The sequence below is a fragment of the Ptychodera flava genome, chromosome 10 (assembly GCF_041260155.1).
Source record: "Ptychodera flava strain L36383 chromosome 10, AS_Pfla_20210202, whole genome shotgun sequence".
Taxonomy (NCBI): Eukaryota; Metazoa; Hemichordata; class Enteropneusta; family Ptychoderidae; genus Ptychodera; species Ptychodera flava.
In genome coordinates this window covers 28,724,971-28,747,454 of record NC_091937.1, presented here as the reverse complement: position 1 = coordinate 28,747,454, position 22,484 = coordinate 28,724,971, and the positions used below count along the sequence as shown (strand labels likewise).

The following is a 22,484-nucleotide window of genomic DNA, read 5'->3' as shown; positions in this document are numbered from 1 at the left end:
TTAATGTACGCATGTATGGATTTTCACAGTTTGTATAAGAATCATATCATTCTGTCTATTTGCACTGTAAATTAATGTACTTTTATCAACGTCATGGTCGTAACTAAGGCCAAAACCATGGCTACCAGTTTTACTTTCAAAGGTAGATTCAAATACCCTTCTCAAGACGCTTGTGGAGAGGCGGCTTCTCAAAAGCAATAACTTGATACATACAGAATTTCAGATATAGAATTGTGTCGGTCACAGAGACCGAGAAAATAGTCTTTGGTTTCGAGGAGTAATACATCATTGAGCACAGAAATCTTAACACCTGAACACCGGACCGGAATAAAGACAAACATATCTTTGTTTACCTGAACACTGATAAACGAACTGAGTAATTGACATGTCAGTTCAGGGTCGCATAACTTTATTCACCATGGATACTTTTTCTAGTGCGAGAAAGCAACACCACCCTTTTGAAGCTTACTCATTAGAATACAGGTAGGTCCCTATTTTTTACGTAGGGTATAAGAACCGACTCATTATTCAAAACTTCAGACAGCGTTTGATAAGAGTTCATCGACGTGTTAAGATTTTTCAACACTCGATATCAAAAACTCTAAAGCGAGTACGGGTTAATGTCTTCAAAAATCCCTGACGGACGTGAGACCGTTATTGAGTGTGGCCATTAGAGAACCAGAGTTTCCTCTCAGTGTGCCGAATCTGAAATTCTCTCGATCGGTTACGAAACAGAAATCTGTCACATGGTTATTCTTTTATATATATATATATATATATATATATATATATATATATATATATATATATATATATATATATATATATATATATATATATATATATGGTCTATCTCGAAGGCTTTCTTAAGCGGATAAAGGATGGTGAACAATCATACTCGCAGAAGGTTATATCTTTCTATTTGAACGTAGGGGATATCTGAAGGCTAGACCTTTTGTACCAGAGATCGTTCAAGAGAATCCTGAGTTGGTAAAAAGTTCTAATAGGGAGATTGTACATGCCGGAAGTTAAGTAATTTTGGCATTAACGGTGAGTATTTTACTGATCTTTGTTGTGAATACAACGATGTGCAGTATGGTTGTCGCAGATAACTTTCGAAAACTAGCTGAATAGCCGAGAAACTCCTTTACGAGGTTGTCTACCAATGGCAGGTTTTTTTATTGTACAAACACAGCATTATTCTGGAGTTTGGTAACAGAGAAACTCGAGAGTTTAAATGAAGGCCTTCAGCGTCTCCGTTGGTGACGCACAGTCACAAACATTTTCCACAGACAAAGTTTGCGCGTAACATATTGCAAACCCTAATCCTTATTTTGCATCACATCTAGCCGTAGACATCTCATCACCCATTGCGCTCCACATGTAAACATAAATTAAAGGGAAAGTTCACCAAATATTCAGTTAATCTCGTCACCATGTACATTTCCAAAAAGGCCCAAGCCATGATCGCACCATCTTTTTAAAGCAAGTAACTCAATGTACACTTTCTCATCTGTCTTGGTAGTGAATTCAGAAGTGCTGCACCACAATTTGACAAAGACTGTAATCCATCTCTTGTTGTTCTAAAGTTTGTTATGCATGTTATGATTTGTTTCGATATTCATATTTTACATATTGGGGTTCAGACAAGTCCCACATAAAACAAGATAATATATTTTCAGTTTTCAAAGCCTCGATGATGATAGAGCGCTTTCGCGATAATTCTAGACAGTTTCGCTGAACCAACTTTTTGTGATAAGGTACCATAACATGAAGTTACATTGTTATAAGCAAATGTCAAGGCCTTGTATTATATACGCTCAATCTTTGTAATGTCAACACTTCCGTTCCACGAAAATTCCACACAAACGAACAATAATTGAAGTGTGATAAACTAAAGCATTTGAATATCTTTAACATACGATTTTGACCTTCAAATTTATAATATCCTTTAAGTCGTTGGTTTCGTCATTCAGTTGTGCAAACGAGGTTGTGCCCTATTGTGCGTCTCTTTGCCCCCTGTACATTGGTCTGTATTGGCTGGCATTCATCGTGTAGACTATTGTCTGGCCTTGTTTTACATATCTTGTGATCAATAACCTTTGGTGACACGTTGAATACAAAGCTCGTGTCAGTATTTACTGAGATCAGCGGCCTTGTTCGATTTTTTAGCCGAAAACGATCACAACGTTGTATAAATGTATGGGAGACAAAATATCGTTGCATTTTTAACTAAAGCTGCTAACGTTATTGTACATAATCCATCTGTAATAGGCAGCCTCCATGTATTAACCCTTCGAGCGCTGTAATTTTTTCCCGCCAAAATTTTAGTGCAACATTTTACCAATCTTTTGTAATTTTTCTGTTTTTTTTAATAATTTTGGACCAAATAGACATCAAATTTCATTTTCAAATTTTTTTTTTCTTCAAATTTTGGCAAAATCTGAGAAAAATTGACTGCGGTTTAGTTTATAAAGGGGACAAAAATAGACTTTGGCGCTCAAAGGGTTAAACATTTTCTGCAAGTGCAGGTAGGCCTATTTGTAAATGATAATTGCTGAGAGACATTCGAACATACACTGATATCCCGACTTGAAAGACAAATCACCGACGACTCGGCTGGTCACGAGCTCGGGACCAATTTGACGCAAAATCCTTAAGAGTAGCTAAATTTCATCGTAAGATGTCACCGAAGTATTTTATCACGCAACATCGTAACTGTCATTTTTATTCGCGCCCTTGTCACAGCAGTGGTTACGGTCTCGGTTCGCTTTAATCTCCATAGGCAGGCAAAGAGTAATCCCCTCGACCAACTCATGGTCCAGATACTATCGTGTGTAAACATTTTTATATGTTCCAGTGCGTGCATTCGCCAAATGCCCCTGTGATCGTAATGTCGCGATTAGGGCGAATTTTGCTTGGGAAAGGGTAGACACAATTAAACCATAGGCGTCTAGTTTGCGCATCTGAATAAGACAAACGTTTGTTCACGCTTTCACACATCAATATGACTGATTGACAGGAATAGTTACGGTTCTTTGACTCCATTAGCAAATAACAGCAACCACATTGCTAAGTTCCATGTGATCTAACCACTGGTTAAAAGATCAAGTGACTTATTTATCAACATCCGTGACATGCGAGGTCGTAGAGCATTGTTCAGAGAGATTGCGTAGTCCATGACCTAAATGTCAGGCGCTGACATTTTGTAGACTGCCTATGGTAACTGCAGGACTTTCTCATGCAAAGGACTAGTTTTACAGTTAAGACAAATAGCGCATACCACTAGCAGGAATATACAGGTGAGACACTTAAGCATTTCGAACAGAACCAATCTATTACTTTGGATGAAATCCAGGTCATTACCTTACCGCCGTCTACTAATATTAAACCATTGATTGGCCACCGTCCACATGTGCAGGATACAAACAGGACATTGAATTGTAATGGCTTCTATAAAAGAACTGCTCTATATGCGACCTGAGATGGACAACATTTTCAGAACCGGAGATACGTTTGCAATATAACCTAACTACACATAAAGTCATATCCATGTTTAATAAATGGCATATTGCATCGAGTGTTCAGTAAAACGACTCGGATATACCGTTTGTAGTCTGATTACGTAGTTCAAATATTAAGGATAACAGACAAAGATGTTTACTTGCTCTTTGCCAATCTATGTAAGTTATCGAGTTATAATTCATGGAGAGTAAATACCACAGACGTTCTTCGAGTTGAATTTCTGCGATACGGCAGAAAAATGAAGGGTACTAAACGCAGATTTGGACGACGATCGACAAAGTTCGCAAAGGAAATTGCCCTGTTTTTTAGTCTGTCGATGACCTTTGACGAAATTATGAGAATGAAACCTCCAATATCGTCAGTTGATTTTTTGACATTCAATTGTGTATGTCTTCGATCTTTGATCTCTAGACTGGCGTTTCATCATTGTTATATGTGATGGGTTGCCATGTCTGACCCAGAGGTTATTAGGGGTATTGCAACGTTTGATGACCTTTAACTGTTGAGCATGATTCACGTGTCAATGTGACCCGAGCTGTGGCGCTGCTTTTTTGCATGAAATATTACAGCCTAAAGTTACGTGTATGGATTTCACGAAGACGTACCTCCTTCGGAGTCATTGTACGCCTTATTTTCGAAGTGTATCTGCAACAACAAGTCACCTCCAACTGTTCAACATTTTTTCTCATGGCAACCTCTTGAAAGTTTTTTTGGTGTATCGAATGAAGATAAACGTCATTGGCAACTTGGTTTTACTTCGTTTAATTTAATTAAATAAAGGAACCCAGCCCCAAACCAATTCTGTGCAAGACAGTCAAGAATGGTACGCCAACTTTGTCAGTAGCCAGCTTTGTTTAATTATACAACTGTATGTTTTGGCATCGGATGCTCATCGAGCACTCTAGGGTGCCGATGATATTTTCAGTGTTTACATATGTGTATCTGTATCTACTGAAACACTTCATACTCACTGATTCACATGATTGTTATTGAAGATTTTGAAAGTTTTAGGCTTAAGTATCCTTCCTACGTAAATGGCCAATAAGCCTGCGTTCACAAATAATGGTGAAGGGGCTGGAGATTGAAATTTTATTTATTTCAGATACCCCTCATTACCGCCCAAGACTTTTAAGTCCCCATCTATATATGATCAATTTTTCAAGTCCCCAATATTATCATATAGCGGTATATTTATTAGGAATGTACGCACAGAAAAAATAAACATGTATTGCACAGTTCTGCATGGAGATGTTCGACACTACCTTTTATCAGCAGTTTGTAGAGGCAAGTTCTTGAATTCATTCGTTTTAAATAAATCAGTGTACTTTGTGGATTTATCAGTTCAAGCCGATTTAAGTTAATGCAACTCTGGCCAATTTAATGGTACCTGCTGAAGAGTACACAAAATGACGATCATGGCAGAGTATGCGAATTGTGAATTCCTGGCTACATTTTGCCAAATTATGAAAACTGAGCACAGTGACCTACCAAAAAATATTTTTTTCAAAAGTACTAGACAATATATCTTAGATGGCCATTGAAAAGTATCACGAATTGACAATGATGGAAACTTAAAATACTCCATCAAATAAACGTTTTAATCACTGAAATTTTGGGGTTAATAATGGTAAATTTGATGAAAAATAAACGATTACATTTCGCAACACATTTTTTTCATTTAAAGTGGAGTCTTTACTTTCAAAGTTTTACTTTTATGTTATTGTTAGATGAGAATGTGAAAATTTCACTTACTGCATGAACTTGAAATGAATGGTTTTATGTATTGATTGTCAGTGATTTTTTGTGAAAACGGTGACTTTTCATTATACATTTGTAGAAAATTAAATATGGTGACCCCATATGTTTTCTTTAATATTTGATTAGTCTCATACGCAAGAATCCAAAAATCTCTTGTAACTGTCAAGTCTCCTGGTACCTTGTGTACAAGTATATGTCACTGCCACAAGCCGTATATGACACAAAGTCTTCTTCAACTACTGAACTATCAATCTCACTACTGGTATTCACTGACAGTGACACTGTCCGTAGGCAGTAGCAGGACAGTAGCTGTATTAAACTTTAACAATTCAGTTCTTGTTCTAATCCCTACAGAATGTTGACTGTCCAGTATTCAAAAATGTTCATGATTTTGTTTAATTATTACTAACATTAGAACCATTAGATAACATAAAATGTGATTCATTTTTCTTTGAATAACCTACCAAATCTTGGAAAAGGAAAATATAAAACATAAAAGAGAAACAAAATATCTTCAGGTCCCCATTATACGCGGAGCTACCTCCCTACTACCGCCAGAATTTTCGAATCGCCCGAATTCCTCGCAGTCTCTCTCACCAGTATTTGCGAATGCAGCCATAGGGGTCACATACGGAAGTTCTTAAGCGTGCTCTGCACTCCTGTGTACATACAACAATGTATGATTCCGGTGCATAGAAAACATATTTACATACCGTTTTGGTCTTTCTAAATACTAAAAAGGCTTGCACATACCGCTTCTGAAGCCGCAGCACAGCAGATTTTGACACTCTAAATTAAGGAATAATGTACCTCGAGGACACTAAGATATTTGGACTCTCAAACTTTTCAAGTGTTTTCTGATCTATCACATGGAATGTTCATTTTAAACTCTCGATGAAAGAACCTTTTTTACGGTCTTAATTTTTTTTTCAAAAATCGCAAATTTTAAATATTTCAAATATCAGAAAATCTTGGGTACTTTGTTTCTCGTGCCAAATTTTTCACGGTGCTCCCCGATTTTTAATCTTGATTTTAAAAGAGAATGTTCTGAAGATCTCTAGAGTAAAGTTTGAGCAAAAGTTTAAATCTTTCACTTTCGAGGCGCATACTTCCCTAAGATAGTACTTTCGTTGAAAGGGGTAAATTTCAGCTTTATTTCTTAAAAAATTGAATAACTGAATACAACTTCTACAGTAGAACAGACTTTAAAAATCAAATATACAGTCAATGTCAATTTTTTTCCATAAGATCAATGCTTTTAACTCACAATATTTGATTGATCGAGTGAGCGACTACTGGTGTTTGGATTATGTACAACCACAAAGGAAATTTTTCGATTATATAACATTTACAATTTAATATTACGCTGTGCAGTCCCACACGTGAGTTGCGTTGACTCTTTGTGCCAAAGCCGTGACTCAAATTTTACCAGCAAACATGTATGTCATCCATTCTAGGGACAACATATCTCCGTAGATTAAGATGCCGAAGGTCAAAGGTTGGTGAAGATTTCATCTAGTTGAATAAGTAATAGTTTGTGGCTAGCCTTTTGGAAATATGTAGCAACTTTGCGAGCCAAACAATTATGTTCACAAAAAAGACAATTTATTATAATGGATGGAGTAGGGTGATGTGAAACTTACTCCTATTTGACGAGAATAACTTTATTGTGTATGAAATTTCAAATAAGTACGATTATACACTTTAGAGTTATGGAGGAAGCGTCTAAGAATTTAATAATGGAAAAATAATGTAAAATCGAACAATTTAATAATGTAAACTGTCACAATCGTGCGTATCCATGTACGGTCATTCAGCGGCCTTTTGTGACTAGAGTCTTTATGAATTACGCGTTGTTTAGTCTCCGAACTCGCCAGGTTGAATTCCGATCCTTAAACTTCAAGGTGACGAACCGATCAAGAGAACGCATTGGGTTATAATAGACAAGTTTTAGCTTTGGTATTTACACTCTAGAAACGCGGACACTGAAATTAGCAACTGAGTGCCTGAGAGAGAGAGAGAGAGAGAGAGAGAGAGAGAGAGAGAGAGAGAGAGAGAGAGAGAGAGAGAGAGAGAGAGAGAGAGAGAGAGAGAGAGAGAGAGAGAACAAACGGTTAATACCAAGTCCTTTTAATCATTTCGAAGGTTTACCGGAACGCATAAAGGATGGCGATCATATCATTGTTGCAGAAGGTTATATATTTCTATTTGAACGGAGGGGATATCTCAAGGCTGGACCTTTCGTACCAGAGGTAATTCTAGAGAATCCAGATATGGTAAGAAATGCTTATAGGGAGTTTGTACATGCCGGAAGTGACGTGGTTTTGGCATTCACGGTGAGTACTTCAGGCTCCTTGTTTTCTTCCAGCCAAAGCAAGAGTGCATATGGTGCGCCAATGTACCGTAAATGTATGAAAGTGTATGAGAGATAGTTAATATTTCTCAACAACCGTTTAAGGGATCTCTGCATCTGCAATCAGATGAAGCAGTTAGTAGAGACACTGATAAATTTACTAGTATAGTGTTTAACGCGGGAACATTTGTGTCTATCAAAAAGATGAACGTCCGTTTCCCCGCACAGCATGGCAAGTAGAAATACAAGACTGTCACAGTCTATCTCTTGCTTTATCATCAAATTACCTGTCTATCTACCTTCATGAAGTATCTCTATTTTTTAGTTTTATGCACATCGCGAGAAAATGCGGCTAATTGGAAGAGAAAGCGAACTCATGAAGATGAATGTTGACGCATTGCGCATGGCAAGAGAAGTTGCAGACGAAACTGGAACACTGATGGCGGGAAATATCTGCGTCACAAATGTATATTGTCCAGGGTATCCGGAGAGAGATAAAGATATAAAGGAAATGTTTAAAGTAAGTTGTAGATTTTTTAACTGCTGGGTCACCTCCCGAAATTGACGAAGTTATCTGCGAACGGGAAGAATCGCATATACAAAATCCACAACTAATGCTGTCAAGTAACTGATGAAACTTTTAGCATCGGCTAAGGATTTTATTGACGTTGAATTTCAGTAGAGGGTTTATCAAGGAGGTGTAAAAGGGGATTTCAATGGCGCTGCCATACACTTATGCAATTCTGATCGTGCACTCGTCAATCCGAGCCGCGGTACGAGACGAAGTGCATTAACAGTGACACAAATAGATGCATGAAACAAACGATAACTAGCTGGCTCGAATGAACATGTAATGGAAAATGTGAAATGTTTTGCTGTTCTGCTTCGTTTAATGTTAAGTTTATTGTTTGGTTCCATTCATAATAACGGCAAAGTTCACAGCATGAGGCTAATCCCCAAAGTTTAAAAACAGTATGAGCTCTAGCTGAGAACGCGATCGATCCAGCGATCTTCGTATCGCGTACTGCATCACACTCGCGACATTCATTTATTTTAACCACAGAGGAACATAATCAGAGTGGCAACGGGTATTGTTTAAGGCGTGAAGCGGTTACGTAACCCATCCATGTTCGCCTCGCCTCAGGTTGCTCTCGCCTCTCTTTTCCGAAGAGTGCCGACCATGCATCCTTCGGTAATTTTCGGATTTTCGCCAATTGTTAAGCGAAAGTATGTTCGGCAAAGTTTGTGTTGTGTGTTGTCGTGTGGTGCTGAGCGGAATTGACGTGCTGGCGAAAACGGGAGTGTTTAGAGCTTCAGGAAAGTGAGTTTTACCGTTTAAAAAACTCCTCTCATATTTTTATGAATATATAATGAGTGTGTTTGAACCAAATTTGAAAGTCTTTTATCGATACTGTCTCGTTTTACTCAATGGTTTACGGTCAGTCATACCGTCTTTTACACGTGCGTCAAGGAAGGACATGTTTATGAAACTGCTGGCGTGTTATGTTTTGATTGGCGTGAAGCAGTGTTTCTGGCCTGAGAGCTCACAAAGTAACTATGGTTGCTACGCGACTGGCAGTACGATGCCATCTCGTCGTATTTTTCGCATAATCTCGTGTAATTATCAACCACAAACAAAGCCTCCAAAAAGTTTAACACCTTTGAAGCTCATTTTGATATGAAAAGCCAATAGTCTACCGAGACGACCATGGAACAAAAGGCATGCAAGCGTTGCCGCTCTGTCCATGTTTCTCTGTGTTTTAACAGATGCACTGACGTTGCATAAACAATCGACAACGACAACAACGTGATGTACAGATTAATTGCGGTTTTATTCACATGTTGTACCCAAAGTCAAAATTTGACATAATTTTGAAACGGTGTCGACAAGCCGACGACTTCATTAGAGAGTATTCGATCCCCGGATCGGATTCGATCGATCGTGCAGTACTGTACAGTAGAACTAAACTGGGGAAAGCAAATCGCCGCTATGTATGGCACGGCCACTATAAATTTCGAAGCATTTTTTGATATTATCACTTTGACTTCACATAAATGCCGCACCTGACGATACTAATCATCTTCATTTCACCTATCCTCGGTCGTGACGGCTATATCCATTCAAATTTTTGCGAGAATATCCGACGGAGAAAGACCGTTTGGAAATACCACTTCACACTGTGACTGAGAGCGCGCGTCCGTGACCCAAATCAGCTAGAAACGAATAACTTACTCCGCCACGCTGACACAATAAATTCCAAATTACATCGCAGGAAAAAGTAATTTTTATCAGGAATAAAAATGATTGGGTCTATATATGTGATGAAGATATAATCTCCCAGTATTCCTCACTCGTGTGACGTAATCGAAAATTCGTGCTTCCCCCAACATAGCTGTATCCCTCCTCGCCTACAGTCTCGGAGGGATACTGCCGCTATTTTGGGGAACCCTCGTCTTCGATGACGTCACACTCGTTCGAAATACTGGGAGAATATATATATATATATATATATATATATATATATATATATATATATATATATATATATATATATATATATATTGTTTTTCCGAAGGAACAAGTACAGTGGGCTGTTGAATCAGGAGCGGATTTCATCGTAGGTGAAACATTCTTCCACGCTGGGGAGGCAATGCTTGCCTTGCAAGCAATTAAAGAAGTGGGAAACGGTACGTATACCGAAATACATAATTAAATGAGTGCAATGTTGGTTATATGACATTATCTATCAGCCTTGAAACATCGAAGAATCGATTAGGATCTTTGTAAAAGATTGTTGATTGACTTGTTTTTCACGAGAATCTTTCTTTCTCACTCCAAACGTTCACGCTCACAAGGCTTGCCGAGTGTGATAACATTATCAACTTTACCTGCCGAGTACAGAGATGACAAATATATTACCTGTGACGAGGTTCCATACGACCAGGCCTGTCAGAAACTGTACGATGCCGGTGCGACCGTTGTTGGTCTGAACTGTGGACGTGGACCTGAAACAACGATTCCCATACTTGAACAGATAAGAAAAACATACAAGGTAGAGTGGTGAGGGCGTAGTCACGTACATGTGCATGCATGATGAAGTAGTGGGTGTTTTACCAAGGTTTCATATCGATCGATCGATCGATCGATCGATCGATAGATAGATCGATCGATAGATAGATAGATAGATAGATAGATAGATCGATAGATAGATAGATAGATAGATAGATAGATGGATGGATGGATGGATGGATGGATGGATGGATGGATGGATGGATGGATGGATGGATGGATGGATGGATGGATAGATAGATAGATAGATAGATAGATAGATAGATAGATAGATAGATAGATAGATAGATAGATAGATAGATAGATAGATAGATAGATAGCAAACAATTGACATATGTGTACTCAAAAACTATAATTTATTGAGTAAAACAGGCTTTGGAACAAAAAGAGCCGAAAACCTTTGCCATGTATCATTTATATGTTGTAGTTTTCTTGTACACTTTTAAACTGGTCGTCAGCATATGAGTATAGGTTAAAGGGGTCTTAAATAGCTATCCTGGTCAAAATATTTGGAAGGACATGTGCAAACAAGCTGGTCAAAATCAAGTCACACATACAATACGCAAGGTGACGAATTATATATTTCATTCTATGTAAAATGTCCTTTGTAAGTTTATGCTATTGCAGGGACCATTGGCTGCATTGCCCGTACCTTATAGAACCACTGAGAAGGAGCCTTCCTTTGTTATGATGACAGACCCAACCAATGGTAAATAGCGTCCAAACAATAAAATTTCTCTCGCATTATCAATTGGGAATAGTAAAATGGACCAATAGGAGCACGCATGTATGTGCGCATTGTGATTATCGTCTTCTACAGAAATTGGATTAACTAATACACTGTTTACTTTTAATGATGCTGTTGGATTATTGAATGCCATTTGTCAGATAAGAAAAAATGCTTCAACAATGTATAGAATTTTTAAATATAAAAAAGAATAAAATTAATACTGCGTGCGTATATTTCATGCTGAATTAAAACATGAATTTTTAATGAATTTTGTCGTGATGAAAATATTATATTTTGTCTGTAGGTGAATTACTCTTCCCTCTCGATCTCGAAGTCGTTTCCTGCTCGCGTACAGATATCGCGAGATTTGCCGACAAATGTAAAGACCTGGACATCAAGTATGTCGGTTTGTGCTGCGGCAATCAGGCTTACCTAACCCGCGCCCTCGCCGAACGACTTGGTCGGAAGACCCCAGCGAGTAGATATAGTGCAGACATGTCCAAGCATGCTCTCTTTGGTACCGACGATGCTGTCGATAAATCCAACCTGTCTAATGTTAAAGGATTCATTGACCGAGAGAAGAAACGTGCTGATAATATCTAGGCTCTCCAAAGAAATCCGAAAGAAAGGACCGCAGCGAGCCCAACGCACACACTGCAAACTGCACCTCGATGTTGACATCATTTCATTTTACGAAAATTGACATTCAAGTTTGATACTCTAGAATTCAAAGCCATCTTGATAAAGTAATTTTTGTACACGGATTCTTTATTAATTATCATCCCTTGGGTGTTAATGCTCTCGTATCTGCCTCTTCTCTTTGTGTGTTTTGTGTCTACTGTGTGGGATGTGCAGAAAATTTGTGTGACGTATACTTATAAAAGTACCTCGGTGTTTATTTACATTTCATAACAGGGCGGCGTTGTATTCCCGTGAGATTATTTTTAGAAGTGATCATTGTATTTTTATGTTGATCACTTAGTTATATGGTTTTTCGCTGTGCCTTGCGAACTGTTTGATGGCCTGTCAGTGATTATTTGTATTTCCGCCTTGCTGTTCGAATAATAGTCCCATGCTTGCCAACATTCTAAAACGTACATCGAGAATTGTCATAAAGCAGGCAGTCTGATTGAGCACACCGGGTGAAGTGTTCTTGCTAAATTTGGCAAGGCCGTCGATGCCTTCCACACTGTGATAGTGGCATTGCTCAGTATCAATGTACGAGAACGTTGGATTCGCACAGTTCGAGAGAGCAACTTCTATTTAGACCCTGAATTTAGGCTAAATACAATCCAAATATAACAAAAAGGTAAACAAAAACATAGTTAACCAACAAATATTGCCAGGAGCCTTTATTAATTTCTGGTTATTAACCAGAAATTACAAAATACCCTAAGTTTTGTGTCCTGTAAAGTTGAAAATTCTGGCGTAGAATTTGCTTTTACAGTACTGTATGATGTATTTTCAATCGTCGTTCTCAGATACATTTTGCTAGGAGCGTGTCGAAACTGCGACTCTAACAAGGCTTTTCAATAACTTGCATCCGTGTTTCGACGTATTTCAAGTCACAATATGCAGATTCGATAGCATCAAGACGAGTTGATTCATCAAATCTCATTTAAAATCGCGTCCTCTTATAGAAGCTGTTGGGATTGTAAGTCGCGTGCTCGTAAAGTTTTACCTACCAAGGATTTCTGTCTAAGGTTACCATATACCCAGGTTCCGAATAGCAGCCGATAAAGTTTTTAGCAGGCAGAAATTTTCTACATGTATGGGTAACTTGGTGGCTCTGGTCGGCTTTAATCCTTTACCTAATGATTTTGATGAGTAGATAGAGGATTTTCGTTGAGGAGGTCGAATGTGACCGGTTTTACCAAACCTGTACAGAAATATTCGCAAAGTCACTTGCAATATTCTGTTTTTATTTGTGAGACACGCGTGTATGGATTTTCATAGATTTTATAAGAATCATATCATTCTGTCTATTTGCACTGTAAATGCACTTTTATCCACGTCATGGTCGTACCTAAGGCCATGCACGATCATGTCCATGTTTTACTTTCAAAAGTAATTACGAATAGCCTTCTCGAGATGCTGTGTGGAAAGGTGACCTGGCAAAAGCAATAGCTTGATACATAAAGTAAGACCACACAAAGGAAGAAAGACAACAAATCATGAGAATATTTAAGTCACATTGAAAATAACTGAATATTTCGTTGTAAGATGGAACTGTGTCATAATAAGATGGAAGAACTGGTCACAAGCGATCGAGAAAATAGTATTGGGGTTCGCGGAGCAATTCATCACAGAACACTGAAATCTTGACAGCTGAACACCGTGGTAAGAATAAATATCTTTGTTTACCTAAACACTGATAAACGAACTGAGTAATTGGCATATCAGTTCAGGGTCGCATAACATTATACACCATCGAACGGTAGTGTTCTCCATACCCAGGCTTGCGCTCCTGAATCGGAGAAGACGTCTGCTCTTTGCGTAGTGTTTCTAGTGCGAGAAAGCAACACCACCTTTTTAAGCTTACTCATTCAAAGTACCGGAGGTGTAAAAGAGTACAGGTAAGTCCATATTTTCACAACTGGTAAAGAACGGTATCATTATTTATTTTTTTTTAAGAGAGCATTGTTAGGATTTGTCGACTCCCGATATCAACAACTCTAAAACGAGTGCGGGGCGGATGTCCTTACAAATGACCTGCATGAGACCGCAATGGAGTGAAGGCAATAAGGGAACCGGAGTTTCCTCTCAGCGTGACAAATCTGAAATTCTCTCGATCATTTACGAAATACGTCACAGACGTTTGTCACATTGTCATAGGTCTTTCTTTGATGCGCATGACCTTAACTAACACAGTGTATTATGCCTCCGGGCAGGGTAAAGGTCAAAGTTTACCCAATTATAGTTTTCCCCCGTTAGGGACAACAGCTATTCTTAGTCACTATGGCAAAGGTAAAAGGTAAGTACAGATTTACTGTGTTTTCAATGAATCATTCTCACACTCAAAGCGGTGGTGCCCTCAGTGCATGATTCCATACATGCTATAGGTGACGTAACGGTAGCATTTCTGCTCCATGGCGCAATTCGTTGCTTGCATATTAGTAACTCTGTACCGAAATTTTGCCAACTTAATATTCTTATCCATTGTTCTTTGATTTTGGATACAAAAATTGCTTTTAGACTTTCATCTCTCTTACATAGAAATGTGCTAAATGGCAACATTTCAGCAAGTTTGTACAAGTGTAAGACTTTCCTATCATCACTAGTTTCAACGTAAATCACAAGGTGGTGGTTGGCACATTCAAAACTGCCGTACAAAATGGCGCCACCTATACTAGCACTTAATGATACCGTCATAGATAATGTAATAAAAAAGTGCATCCTATTCTACATTGACTTTAGCAGAGGTCCGGTCCGGTCATATAAGCTTACTGAATTCAGTGATATCAATAATCATTACGTTTTATCCAGTTTTTTATAAATAATTCTACATATCCACAGATACATATATATATATATATATATATATATATATATATATATATATATATATATATATATATATATATATATATATATATATATATATATATATATATATATATATATATATATATATCTGGTTTATATCGAAGGCTTCTTGGAGAGGATAAAGGATGGTGAACAAATCATAGTCGCAGAAGGCTATCTCTTTCTATTTGAACGGAGGGGATATCTGAAGGCAGGACCTTTTGTACCAGAGGTCATTCTGGAGAATCCAGAATTGGTAAGAAGTGCTTATAGGGAGTTTGTACATGCCGGAAGTGAAGTAGTTTTGGCGTTTACGGTGAGTACTTCAGTGACCTTTTTTGTGAATACAACGATGTGTAGTACAGTTGTCGCAGATAACTTTCGAAAACTGGCTGACTACGAGGTCGTCTACCAATGGCAGGTTTGTTATTGTACAAACTATCATCTATCGGTGCACATTGAACACAACATTATGCTGGAGTTTGGTGACAGAGAAGCCCGAGAGTTAAATGAAGGCCTTCGACGCCTCCGTTGGTGGCGCACTGTCAAAACAGCCTTCACAGAGAAAGTTTGTGTCTGATCTAGCCGTATAAACTTCATCACTCATTGTGCTCCACATGTAAATATAAATTAAGGAATATCCACCGCAAAATATATTATATCAAGTATTTGATTTTCCACCATGTGACATTTTAACGCCATTGAGAGATATACCGCTTTGTAAATTCAAGTATATATACTCTCAACTATTATCCATTTTTAGGTGAAAAGTCCTATACAGTTGACGTTGTACCCTTAACATTTTTGGTTGATTTATACATGTCAATTAAGGTATCTATTGACTCTAATAACCTGTATACATAGACTCGTTTCACTGGTGATGACGCAAGACAGAGTTAATGGTCCTTTCAACTTAGGAAATAAGGCTCACATGAAATGACAAGGAAGTGTGCATAACCTGTAAAGTTTCGATTTGGCATGAAGTACGTTATGTTTGTTGGATCACATGGATTTTTAGTCCCCACGGACACCGTCCGGGGGACTAATAGGTTTGGTCATGTCCGTGCGTGCGTGCGGGGGTCCATCCGTGCATCCGTCCGTTCACGCAGATATCTCAGAGACGCCTAGAGCGATTTCTTTCAAACTTGGTAAAAGGATTATTAGCTATGCCATACATATGCATGTCGATTTGTTTTACGATCTGATTCAATATGGTCGTGTGGCGGCCATTTTGTTTCCTGTATTTGATGTCGGTGCGTATGTTCACGCAAATTTCTCAGTGATGCTAAGAGCTATTCCCCATTCCAACTTGGTACATAGATTACTCTATATAATATACATGTGCACATCGATTTTTGTTTTGATCTGGTCTAAAATGGCTGCGTGGCGGCCATTTTGTTTCCTATATTTGACGACTGTGCGTCCATTCATGTAAATTTCTCAGCGATGCCAGGCGCGATTGCATTGAAAGTTGGTACATATATTAATCCCTATGTCATATATATGCATGCTGATTTTTGTAATGATTCGATCAAAAATGGCTGTGTGACGGCCGTTTTCTTTCCTGTATTTGATATCCATCCACAGGGTCGCCAGGAATGATCCACAGGGGTTCAAGGATGAAATTAATATTAATGCTGTGTCCATGCATAGGGGCTCATGAATGCAGATATCTGAGATATGCCTGTGCCAATTCTTTTTAAACTTGGTACAAGGATACTACACTATGGCATACATATGCAGGTCCATTTATATTGGTGTGGCATGCATAATTAGTGCTAATTTGCATAATTCGGGATTAGAGCGCTGTTTCTGGTACAACTGTGCCAAATTTGATGAAACTTTGTGCAGATGTTTTTCACACAGAGTTCTAATATCAGTCAATGACATATGTCAGTATTGCATCAATTAATTGCTAATTTGCATATTTGATGAATTTTTGCAATTAGGGTGATGTCTAGAATATACTGCAACAGATTTAATGAAACAAATGGTACAAATCTTTAGCACATGGCCCTGCAATAGTGTACACAGACACTTAGCAGTATCATGTTAATTAATTGCTAATTTGCATATTTTGTTCCTTTTCCTAATTAGTGGGCTATCTCCAGAAATACTGTTTTAAATTTTATGAAACGTGGTGCAGATGTTGATCTGTCAATATTATAATACTATGTGAACACATTAAGGAGTATCATGTCAATTAATTGCTAATTTACATATTTAATGAACTTTCATAATTATTGTCATATGTCTAGTAATGCTGCATCAAATTTAATGAAACATGGTACAGATTTTTTCCTTCCAGTAGTCAAATGGCGTCCAAAGAGATGTAGCAGTTTCTTATCAATGAATTCCTTATTTGCATATTTAATGAATTTTGGTAATTAGGCTGATATGTCAAGAAATAGTTCAAGACATTTCATGAAACTTGGTACAGATGTTGAGCTTGAATTGCTGTAACAGTGAATAAAAACATTCATCTGTATTATGTTTATAAAGTTTTAATTTGCATATGAAATGTACTTTCTTGATTAGAGTGATGTGTCAGATATGCTACATCAAATTTGATGAAACATGGTACAGATGTTGACCTCTGAGTGCTGTAATACTGTGTGAAGACATGGAGAAATATATATATCATGTCAATTAATTGCTAATTTGCATATTTGATGAACTTTCATAATTAGTATGAAATACCTAGAAGTGTTGCATCAAATTTAATGCAATGTGATACGGATGTAAATCTTCCAGTAGTGTAATGACGTGCAATGTTATGTAACAGTATCCCGGTACAGATATTAATCTCACAGTACTGTAATACTGTATGAAGACTTGTTTCACAACATGGAGCAGTATCATGTCAATTATTGAATTTTCATAATTAGGCTGATATGTCAAGAAATACTTCATCAAATTTCATGAAACTTGGTACAGATGTTAAGCTCACATTGCTTTAACAGTGAAAAAGACATTTATCAGTGTCATGTTAATGAATTTGTAATTGCATATGTAATGAACTTTCCTAATTAGAGTGATATGTCCACAAATACTGTATCAAATTTGATGAAACTTGGTACAGATGTTGATCTCATAGAGTTGTAAATACAATTTAATGACACATAGCAGTATTGTTTAAATTAATTGCTAATTTGCATTTACATGATGAATTTTTGTGTTTAGGGTGAATGTCCAGAAGCACTGCATCAAACTTTATGAAATATGGTACAGGTGATAATCTGTCAGTGTTATGATAGGATGCAAAAATGTTTGGCAACATCCTGTCAATTAGTTACTAATTGACTCATTTAATGACCTTTTGTAATTAGGATGGCGGCCTACATTGGTTTTATGTTTTCACCACCATGGAACTCATTCTCGGCCATTAAGCCCCATCTGTATCACAGTATTTTTAATCACAGACCTAATTAATGAAGAGGACCCTATCCTCTCCGAGGACTTCTAATTAAAGTACCCATTAACAAGTGGGGACTGTGTCATCAACGATAACTTGTTAACCAAGGGCCTTTCGTTACTTTGCACAAGTTACTCATGGAATTTATTCAATGTCGTATATACAGTACTATGCCCACCGTGAGAAAATGCGGATCATCGGAAGAGAAAATGATCTCGTGAAAATGAATATGGACGCCCTGCGCATGGCAAGGGAGGTTGCAGACGAGACTGGAACAATGATGGCGGGAAACATCTGTAACACGAATTTATATTTTCCAGGAGATGAAGAGAAAGATAAGACTATCAAAGAAATGTTCAAAGTAAGTTATGCGATATAAAAACGGCAAAGTTAACCACGCACGACATTAATATTTGATCTATTCGCTCCTTGCAGGTTTCTCGAGGGTCTATGCGTTGAATAGTATTATTCCGCTTGTCCGATGTCAGTTATTAAGATTATCAATTCTATGTAACAACTCCCCAAAACATGTCTTATCATACCTTTTCATCTGCAGAAATGTATACATCTATATAACCATCTATACATTCATTAATACATTAATCTATCTCTCGTCACCTCTATCCCTCCCCTCCATCCATCCATTCATTCATCCATCCATTCATTCATCCATCCATTGTCTGTCCGTCCGTCCGTCAGTACGTACATGCATCAATCCGTCTATACATCCATCTATCCATCCATCCATCCGTAGATTGGTAGGTGGATAGATAGATAGATAGATAGATAGATAGACAGACAGACAGACAGACAGACAGACACAGACAGACAGACAGACAGACAGACAGACAGACAAAGGAAAGACAGATAGATAGATAAATAGATAGATAGATAGATAGATATAGATAGACAGACAGGCAGATAGATAGATAGATAGATAGATAGATAGATAGATAGATAGATAGAGACAGATAGAGACATTGATACACACATACATACATACATACATACATACATACATACATACATACATACATACATACATTTCCCCCTGTGTTCCCTAATTTACTGGAGTAACCGTAATCATGTCTTTTTAGGAGCAAGTTCGATGGGCGGTTGAAGCTGGAGCGGATTTCATCGTAGGCGAAACGTTCACTCATCTTGGAGAGGCTATGCTTGCCTTGGAGGCGATAAAAGAAGAAGGAAACGGTAAGTCACCAGCCGCGGTCAGCGGTACAGCACCAACATGACTTCGTTGCGTATTTATATTCGTCAAACGAATGCAATCATTATATAAAATGGGTCTAGTTATGATATGTAGTATATAGTTAAAACTTTTTTTACACTTGTGTTTGATATTTGGTAAGCGTTTCTTCCTCACTTCCGTTGTTTATCCCACAAGGTCTGCCAGCCGTGATAACTCTCACAACGGGTACAGTCGAGTATAGAGACGGTAAATACAACACACTCGGCTCGGAGCCATACGACCAGGTCTGTCAGAAATTATACGATGCCGGTGCGACCGTTGTTGGTCTGAACTGTGGACGTGGACCTGAAACAATGATTCCGATACTTGAACAGATAAGAAAAACATACAAGGTACATTTATAGGGTGCAGAGATAGATAAACATTTAATTATTTACTCCAGTTATGGTTACCCATTTTCATATCAGGCTATTCAAATACATTTTGAATAAAGTATCATCGACGCTAAGCTGTGCACTTTATCATTGACCTCAAATATAATCAATGTACTCTGCTTTTGCAACTATTTGTCTGTAAAATGGCCGAAACGTTGCTGATCGACAGCCCGCTTCGGCGACTTTGACGAGTAAAATCAAAATCTGTGATCAATGCAAAGAGTTGAGAAAAGAGAAGTATTTAGCATTTGGTTCCGCAGAAATCAATTTGCTACACATTTGTATTTTGATGCACTTCTAGGGACCTTTGGCGGCCTTACCCGTGCCCTATAGAACTACGGAAGAGGAACCGTCCTTTTTGACGATAACAGACCCAGCAAATGGTAAATAACACGTAATCAAATACTTACTTGATACATACGCCAATTTCAAAAACAGGAGAGGGGACAGGTTCCGCACATGCGCAGAGGTGTATTCATGTCGTCTGCATGGGCATGTGCATTAGTCATGTACTTGACAGTTTTCAGCTCCTAACATCTCATGTATCATAGAAGTGTCTCTTGTTTTCAATCGTACAAGTGCTACCTCGCACCTTTATGTGTACTGTACAACATTAGTCTTAAAAATTTTCGATAATAATTTTTACTTCAGCTAAATATCACCCTGGAGCAAATGTCATCATGTCTTCTTTTTTGCTACAGGCGAACGACTTTTCCCGGTCAATCTCCACGTCGTTTACTGCTCACATACAGACATCGCGAGATTTGCTGACAAATGCAAAGAGCTGAACATCAATTATGTTGGCATATGCTGCGGCAACCAGGCTTCTTTCACCCGCACCCTAGCCGAGCAGTTTGGACGGACGCCACCTGCGAGTAGATTTAGCCTAGACATGTCAAAACATCCTATATTTGGAACACACGACGATGTCGATAAAGCGAACCAGTCTATGTATCAACAATTTATCGAGACATGAAATACGGTGGTAATTTGAAAATCATCCGAGGACATCCTAAAGAATAGAAATCTGATTTGATATGATTGCTCTACGTGAAATGAGAATTTCCGTTCACTGCTAGCATATTTGTATTTCCACTAAAGTTTCCTGGAATGGATTTAAATATGTAAATGAAGTCAACATTGTAGTGCAAGTGTGCAAAAGAGCTGAACGTATGAACTTGTCAACACAAAGCGATTAATAAAATGATAAAAGCATAATGTGTTTCTTTCTACGAGTAAATTTCATAATATATTCTTACTTCATGTGCGGTGGACTGTGCTATCTGCGTCCTCTAGACTTAACGAGAATGGGTTTACTTTTGTAGAGTTAACAGATCAAGCTGATCGAGAAGCAATTCCCACCATGCGATTTAATCATTAGAAGGAAAAATACTGAAAAAGTCGAGCAGGTTTATGCGCGATTGTTTTATGCATTACCATTTTCCCGTTCCTTACAAAGACGTGTATAGCTGTTGCTACGTTCAAACTGAGGCGCACGGCCACCATTTGTCCTGGAACAGATCGCTGAAGGAGATTTTTGGCTTCGTTCACACGCTATTTGAATCGCCTGCCTCTGGATCACTTATCGCCGACCTTGGGAACTAAATACAGTCAAAATGTCCCTACATCCCTTTCGTGCTTATTCATGCGTTGTTCTGTACAAAGAACGAATGTAGCTTTTCACAACTCGACAACCTGAGTTCTTGGGTTTCCAAATAGACTCAGTTTCAATGATCATGTCACTCCCTCAGATAGGCTGACATGGAATAAATAGTATTAGAGAGTTGCTCATCACTGAAAAAAGGTCGAAATTTGTCAGATACCCGATACTGTAACTAACTTCAGCTAATGAGCTCCCCTAAATAGAACTCTTGCTCTTAGTGTACCGCGTATGGCAGCAAAGACTTGCAAACGCGCCATTATGGAACACTGTAAATCGAATCATTTGGGCACAAATTCAAAGTCTTAAGTGGAGAAATAGTTGTATTTTTGAGCTCGTAGACTAATTTTTGGTTGACTGAGACTCTGAGAGCGTCAAATTGCTCCAGGGCTGGACGTGAACTCCGCACCAGGTCCGACATTGGACGTTCAAATAGATCTTTTCAAGTTCACTAAAACTCATAGGCGATAAAACCTCTGTCGTGCAAACGTATAGTAGATATGTTATTTTTCGTAAATTGTACATTTGATAATAAGATTGAATCAATGGAATTAATTCAAATTAAACCAAACAAAATTGCGTCAAATTTAACTAATTTAATTTATTGTTGAATGCCTATTAGCCTACTGTAACTTATGGTACTCTCAATGAAAATTTCATTTCACATAATCTCTCCTGATAAAAAATACAGTGGCGATAATTCCTCGAATGTATGCAAAAAGGTGTTTGGCGTGGTAAAGAGCAACTTAATTTCATTTCACGAAAGTTGATTGGCAAAGTCATTACTAGTGCGTAATTTATAAAACT

General features: G+C 37.9%; 2 protein-coding genes across 4 annotated transcripts; both read left to right on the top strand.

The window, feature by feature from the left end:
• The first annotated feature begins 860 nt into the window (after positions 1 to 860).
• LOC139142416 (betaine--homocysteine S-methyltransferase 1-like) lies at positions 861 to 12,232 on the top strand. Of its 2 annotated transcripts, none has more exons than XM_070712343.1 (8): positions 861 to 1,050; positions 6,741 to 6,781; positions 7,429 to 7,619; positions 7,962 to 8,156; positions 10,213 to 10,324; positions 10,493 to 10,689; positions 11,334 to 11,415; positions 11,741 to 12,232. In XM_070712343.1, the coding sequence occupies exons 2-8, from the start codon at positions 6,766 to 6,768 to the stop codon at positions 12,037 to 12,039; spliced, it is 1,092 nt and encodes a 363-aa protein (XP_070568444.1). In that variant the 5' UTR covers positions 861 to 1,050; positions 6,741 to 6,765; the 3' UTR covers positions 12,040 to 12,232. The 2 variants fall into 2 exon arrangements, with proteins under 2 accessions (XP_070568444.1, XP_070568443.1); XM_070712342.1 differs by lacking the exon at positions 861 to 1,050 and adding an exon at positions 3,155 to 3,302.
• A 1,618-nt stretch (positions 12,233 to 13,850) lies between these two features.
• Positions 13,851 to 21,235, top strand: LOC139142418 (betaine--homocysteine S-methyltransferase 1-like). 2 transcript variants are annotated; one of them, XM_070712346.1, is made up of 8 exons: positions 13,851 to 13,944; positions 14,342 to 14,410; positions 15,087 to 15,277; positions 18,543 to 18,737; positions 19,474 to 19,585; positions 19,779 to 19,975; positions 20,319 to 20,400; positions 20,719 to 21,235. In XM_070712346.1, the coding sequence occupies exons 2-8, from the start codon at positions 14,395 to 14,397 to the stop codon at positions 20,991 to 20,993; spliced, it is 1,068 nt and encodes a 355-aa protein (XP_070568447.1). In that variant the 5' UTR covers positions 13,851 to 13,944; positions 14,342 to 14,394; the 3' UTR covers positions 20,994 to 21,235. The 2 variants fall into 2 exon arrangements, with proteins under 2 accessions (XP_070568447.1, XP_070568446.1); XM_070712345.1 differs by having other exon boundaries at positions 13,889 to 14,012; positions 14,371 to 14,410.
• Positions 21,236 to 22,484: the final 1,249 nt, after the last annotated feature.

What these genes read in the sequence shown, in the direction of transcription:
- LOC139142416 (XM_070712343.1), top strand. An exon ending in AGATAAGAAAAACATACAAG is followed by an intron (nt 10,690 to 11,333) that starts GTAGAGTGGTGA and finishes ATGCTATTGCAG; the next exon opens with GGACCATTGGCTGCATTGCC. An exon ending in GATGACAGACCCAACCAATG is followed by an intron (nt 11,416 to 11,740) that starts GTAAATAGCGTC and finishes TTTTGTCTGTAG; the next exon opens with GTGAATTACTCTTCCCTCTC.
- LOC139142418 (XM_070712346.1), top strand. An exon ending in CTATCAAAGAAATGTTCAAA is followed by an intron (nt 18,738 to 19,473) that starts GTAAGTTATGCG and finishes ATGTCTTTTTAG; the next exon opens with GAGCAAGTTCGATGGGCGGT. An exon ending in AGATAAGAAAAACATACAAG is followed by an intron (nt 19,976 to 20,318) that starts GTACATTTATAG and finishes ATGCACTTCTAG; the next exon opens with GGACCTTTGGCGGCCTTACC.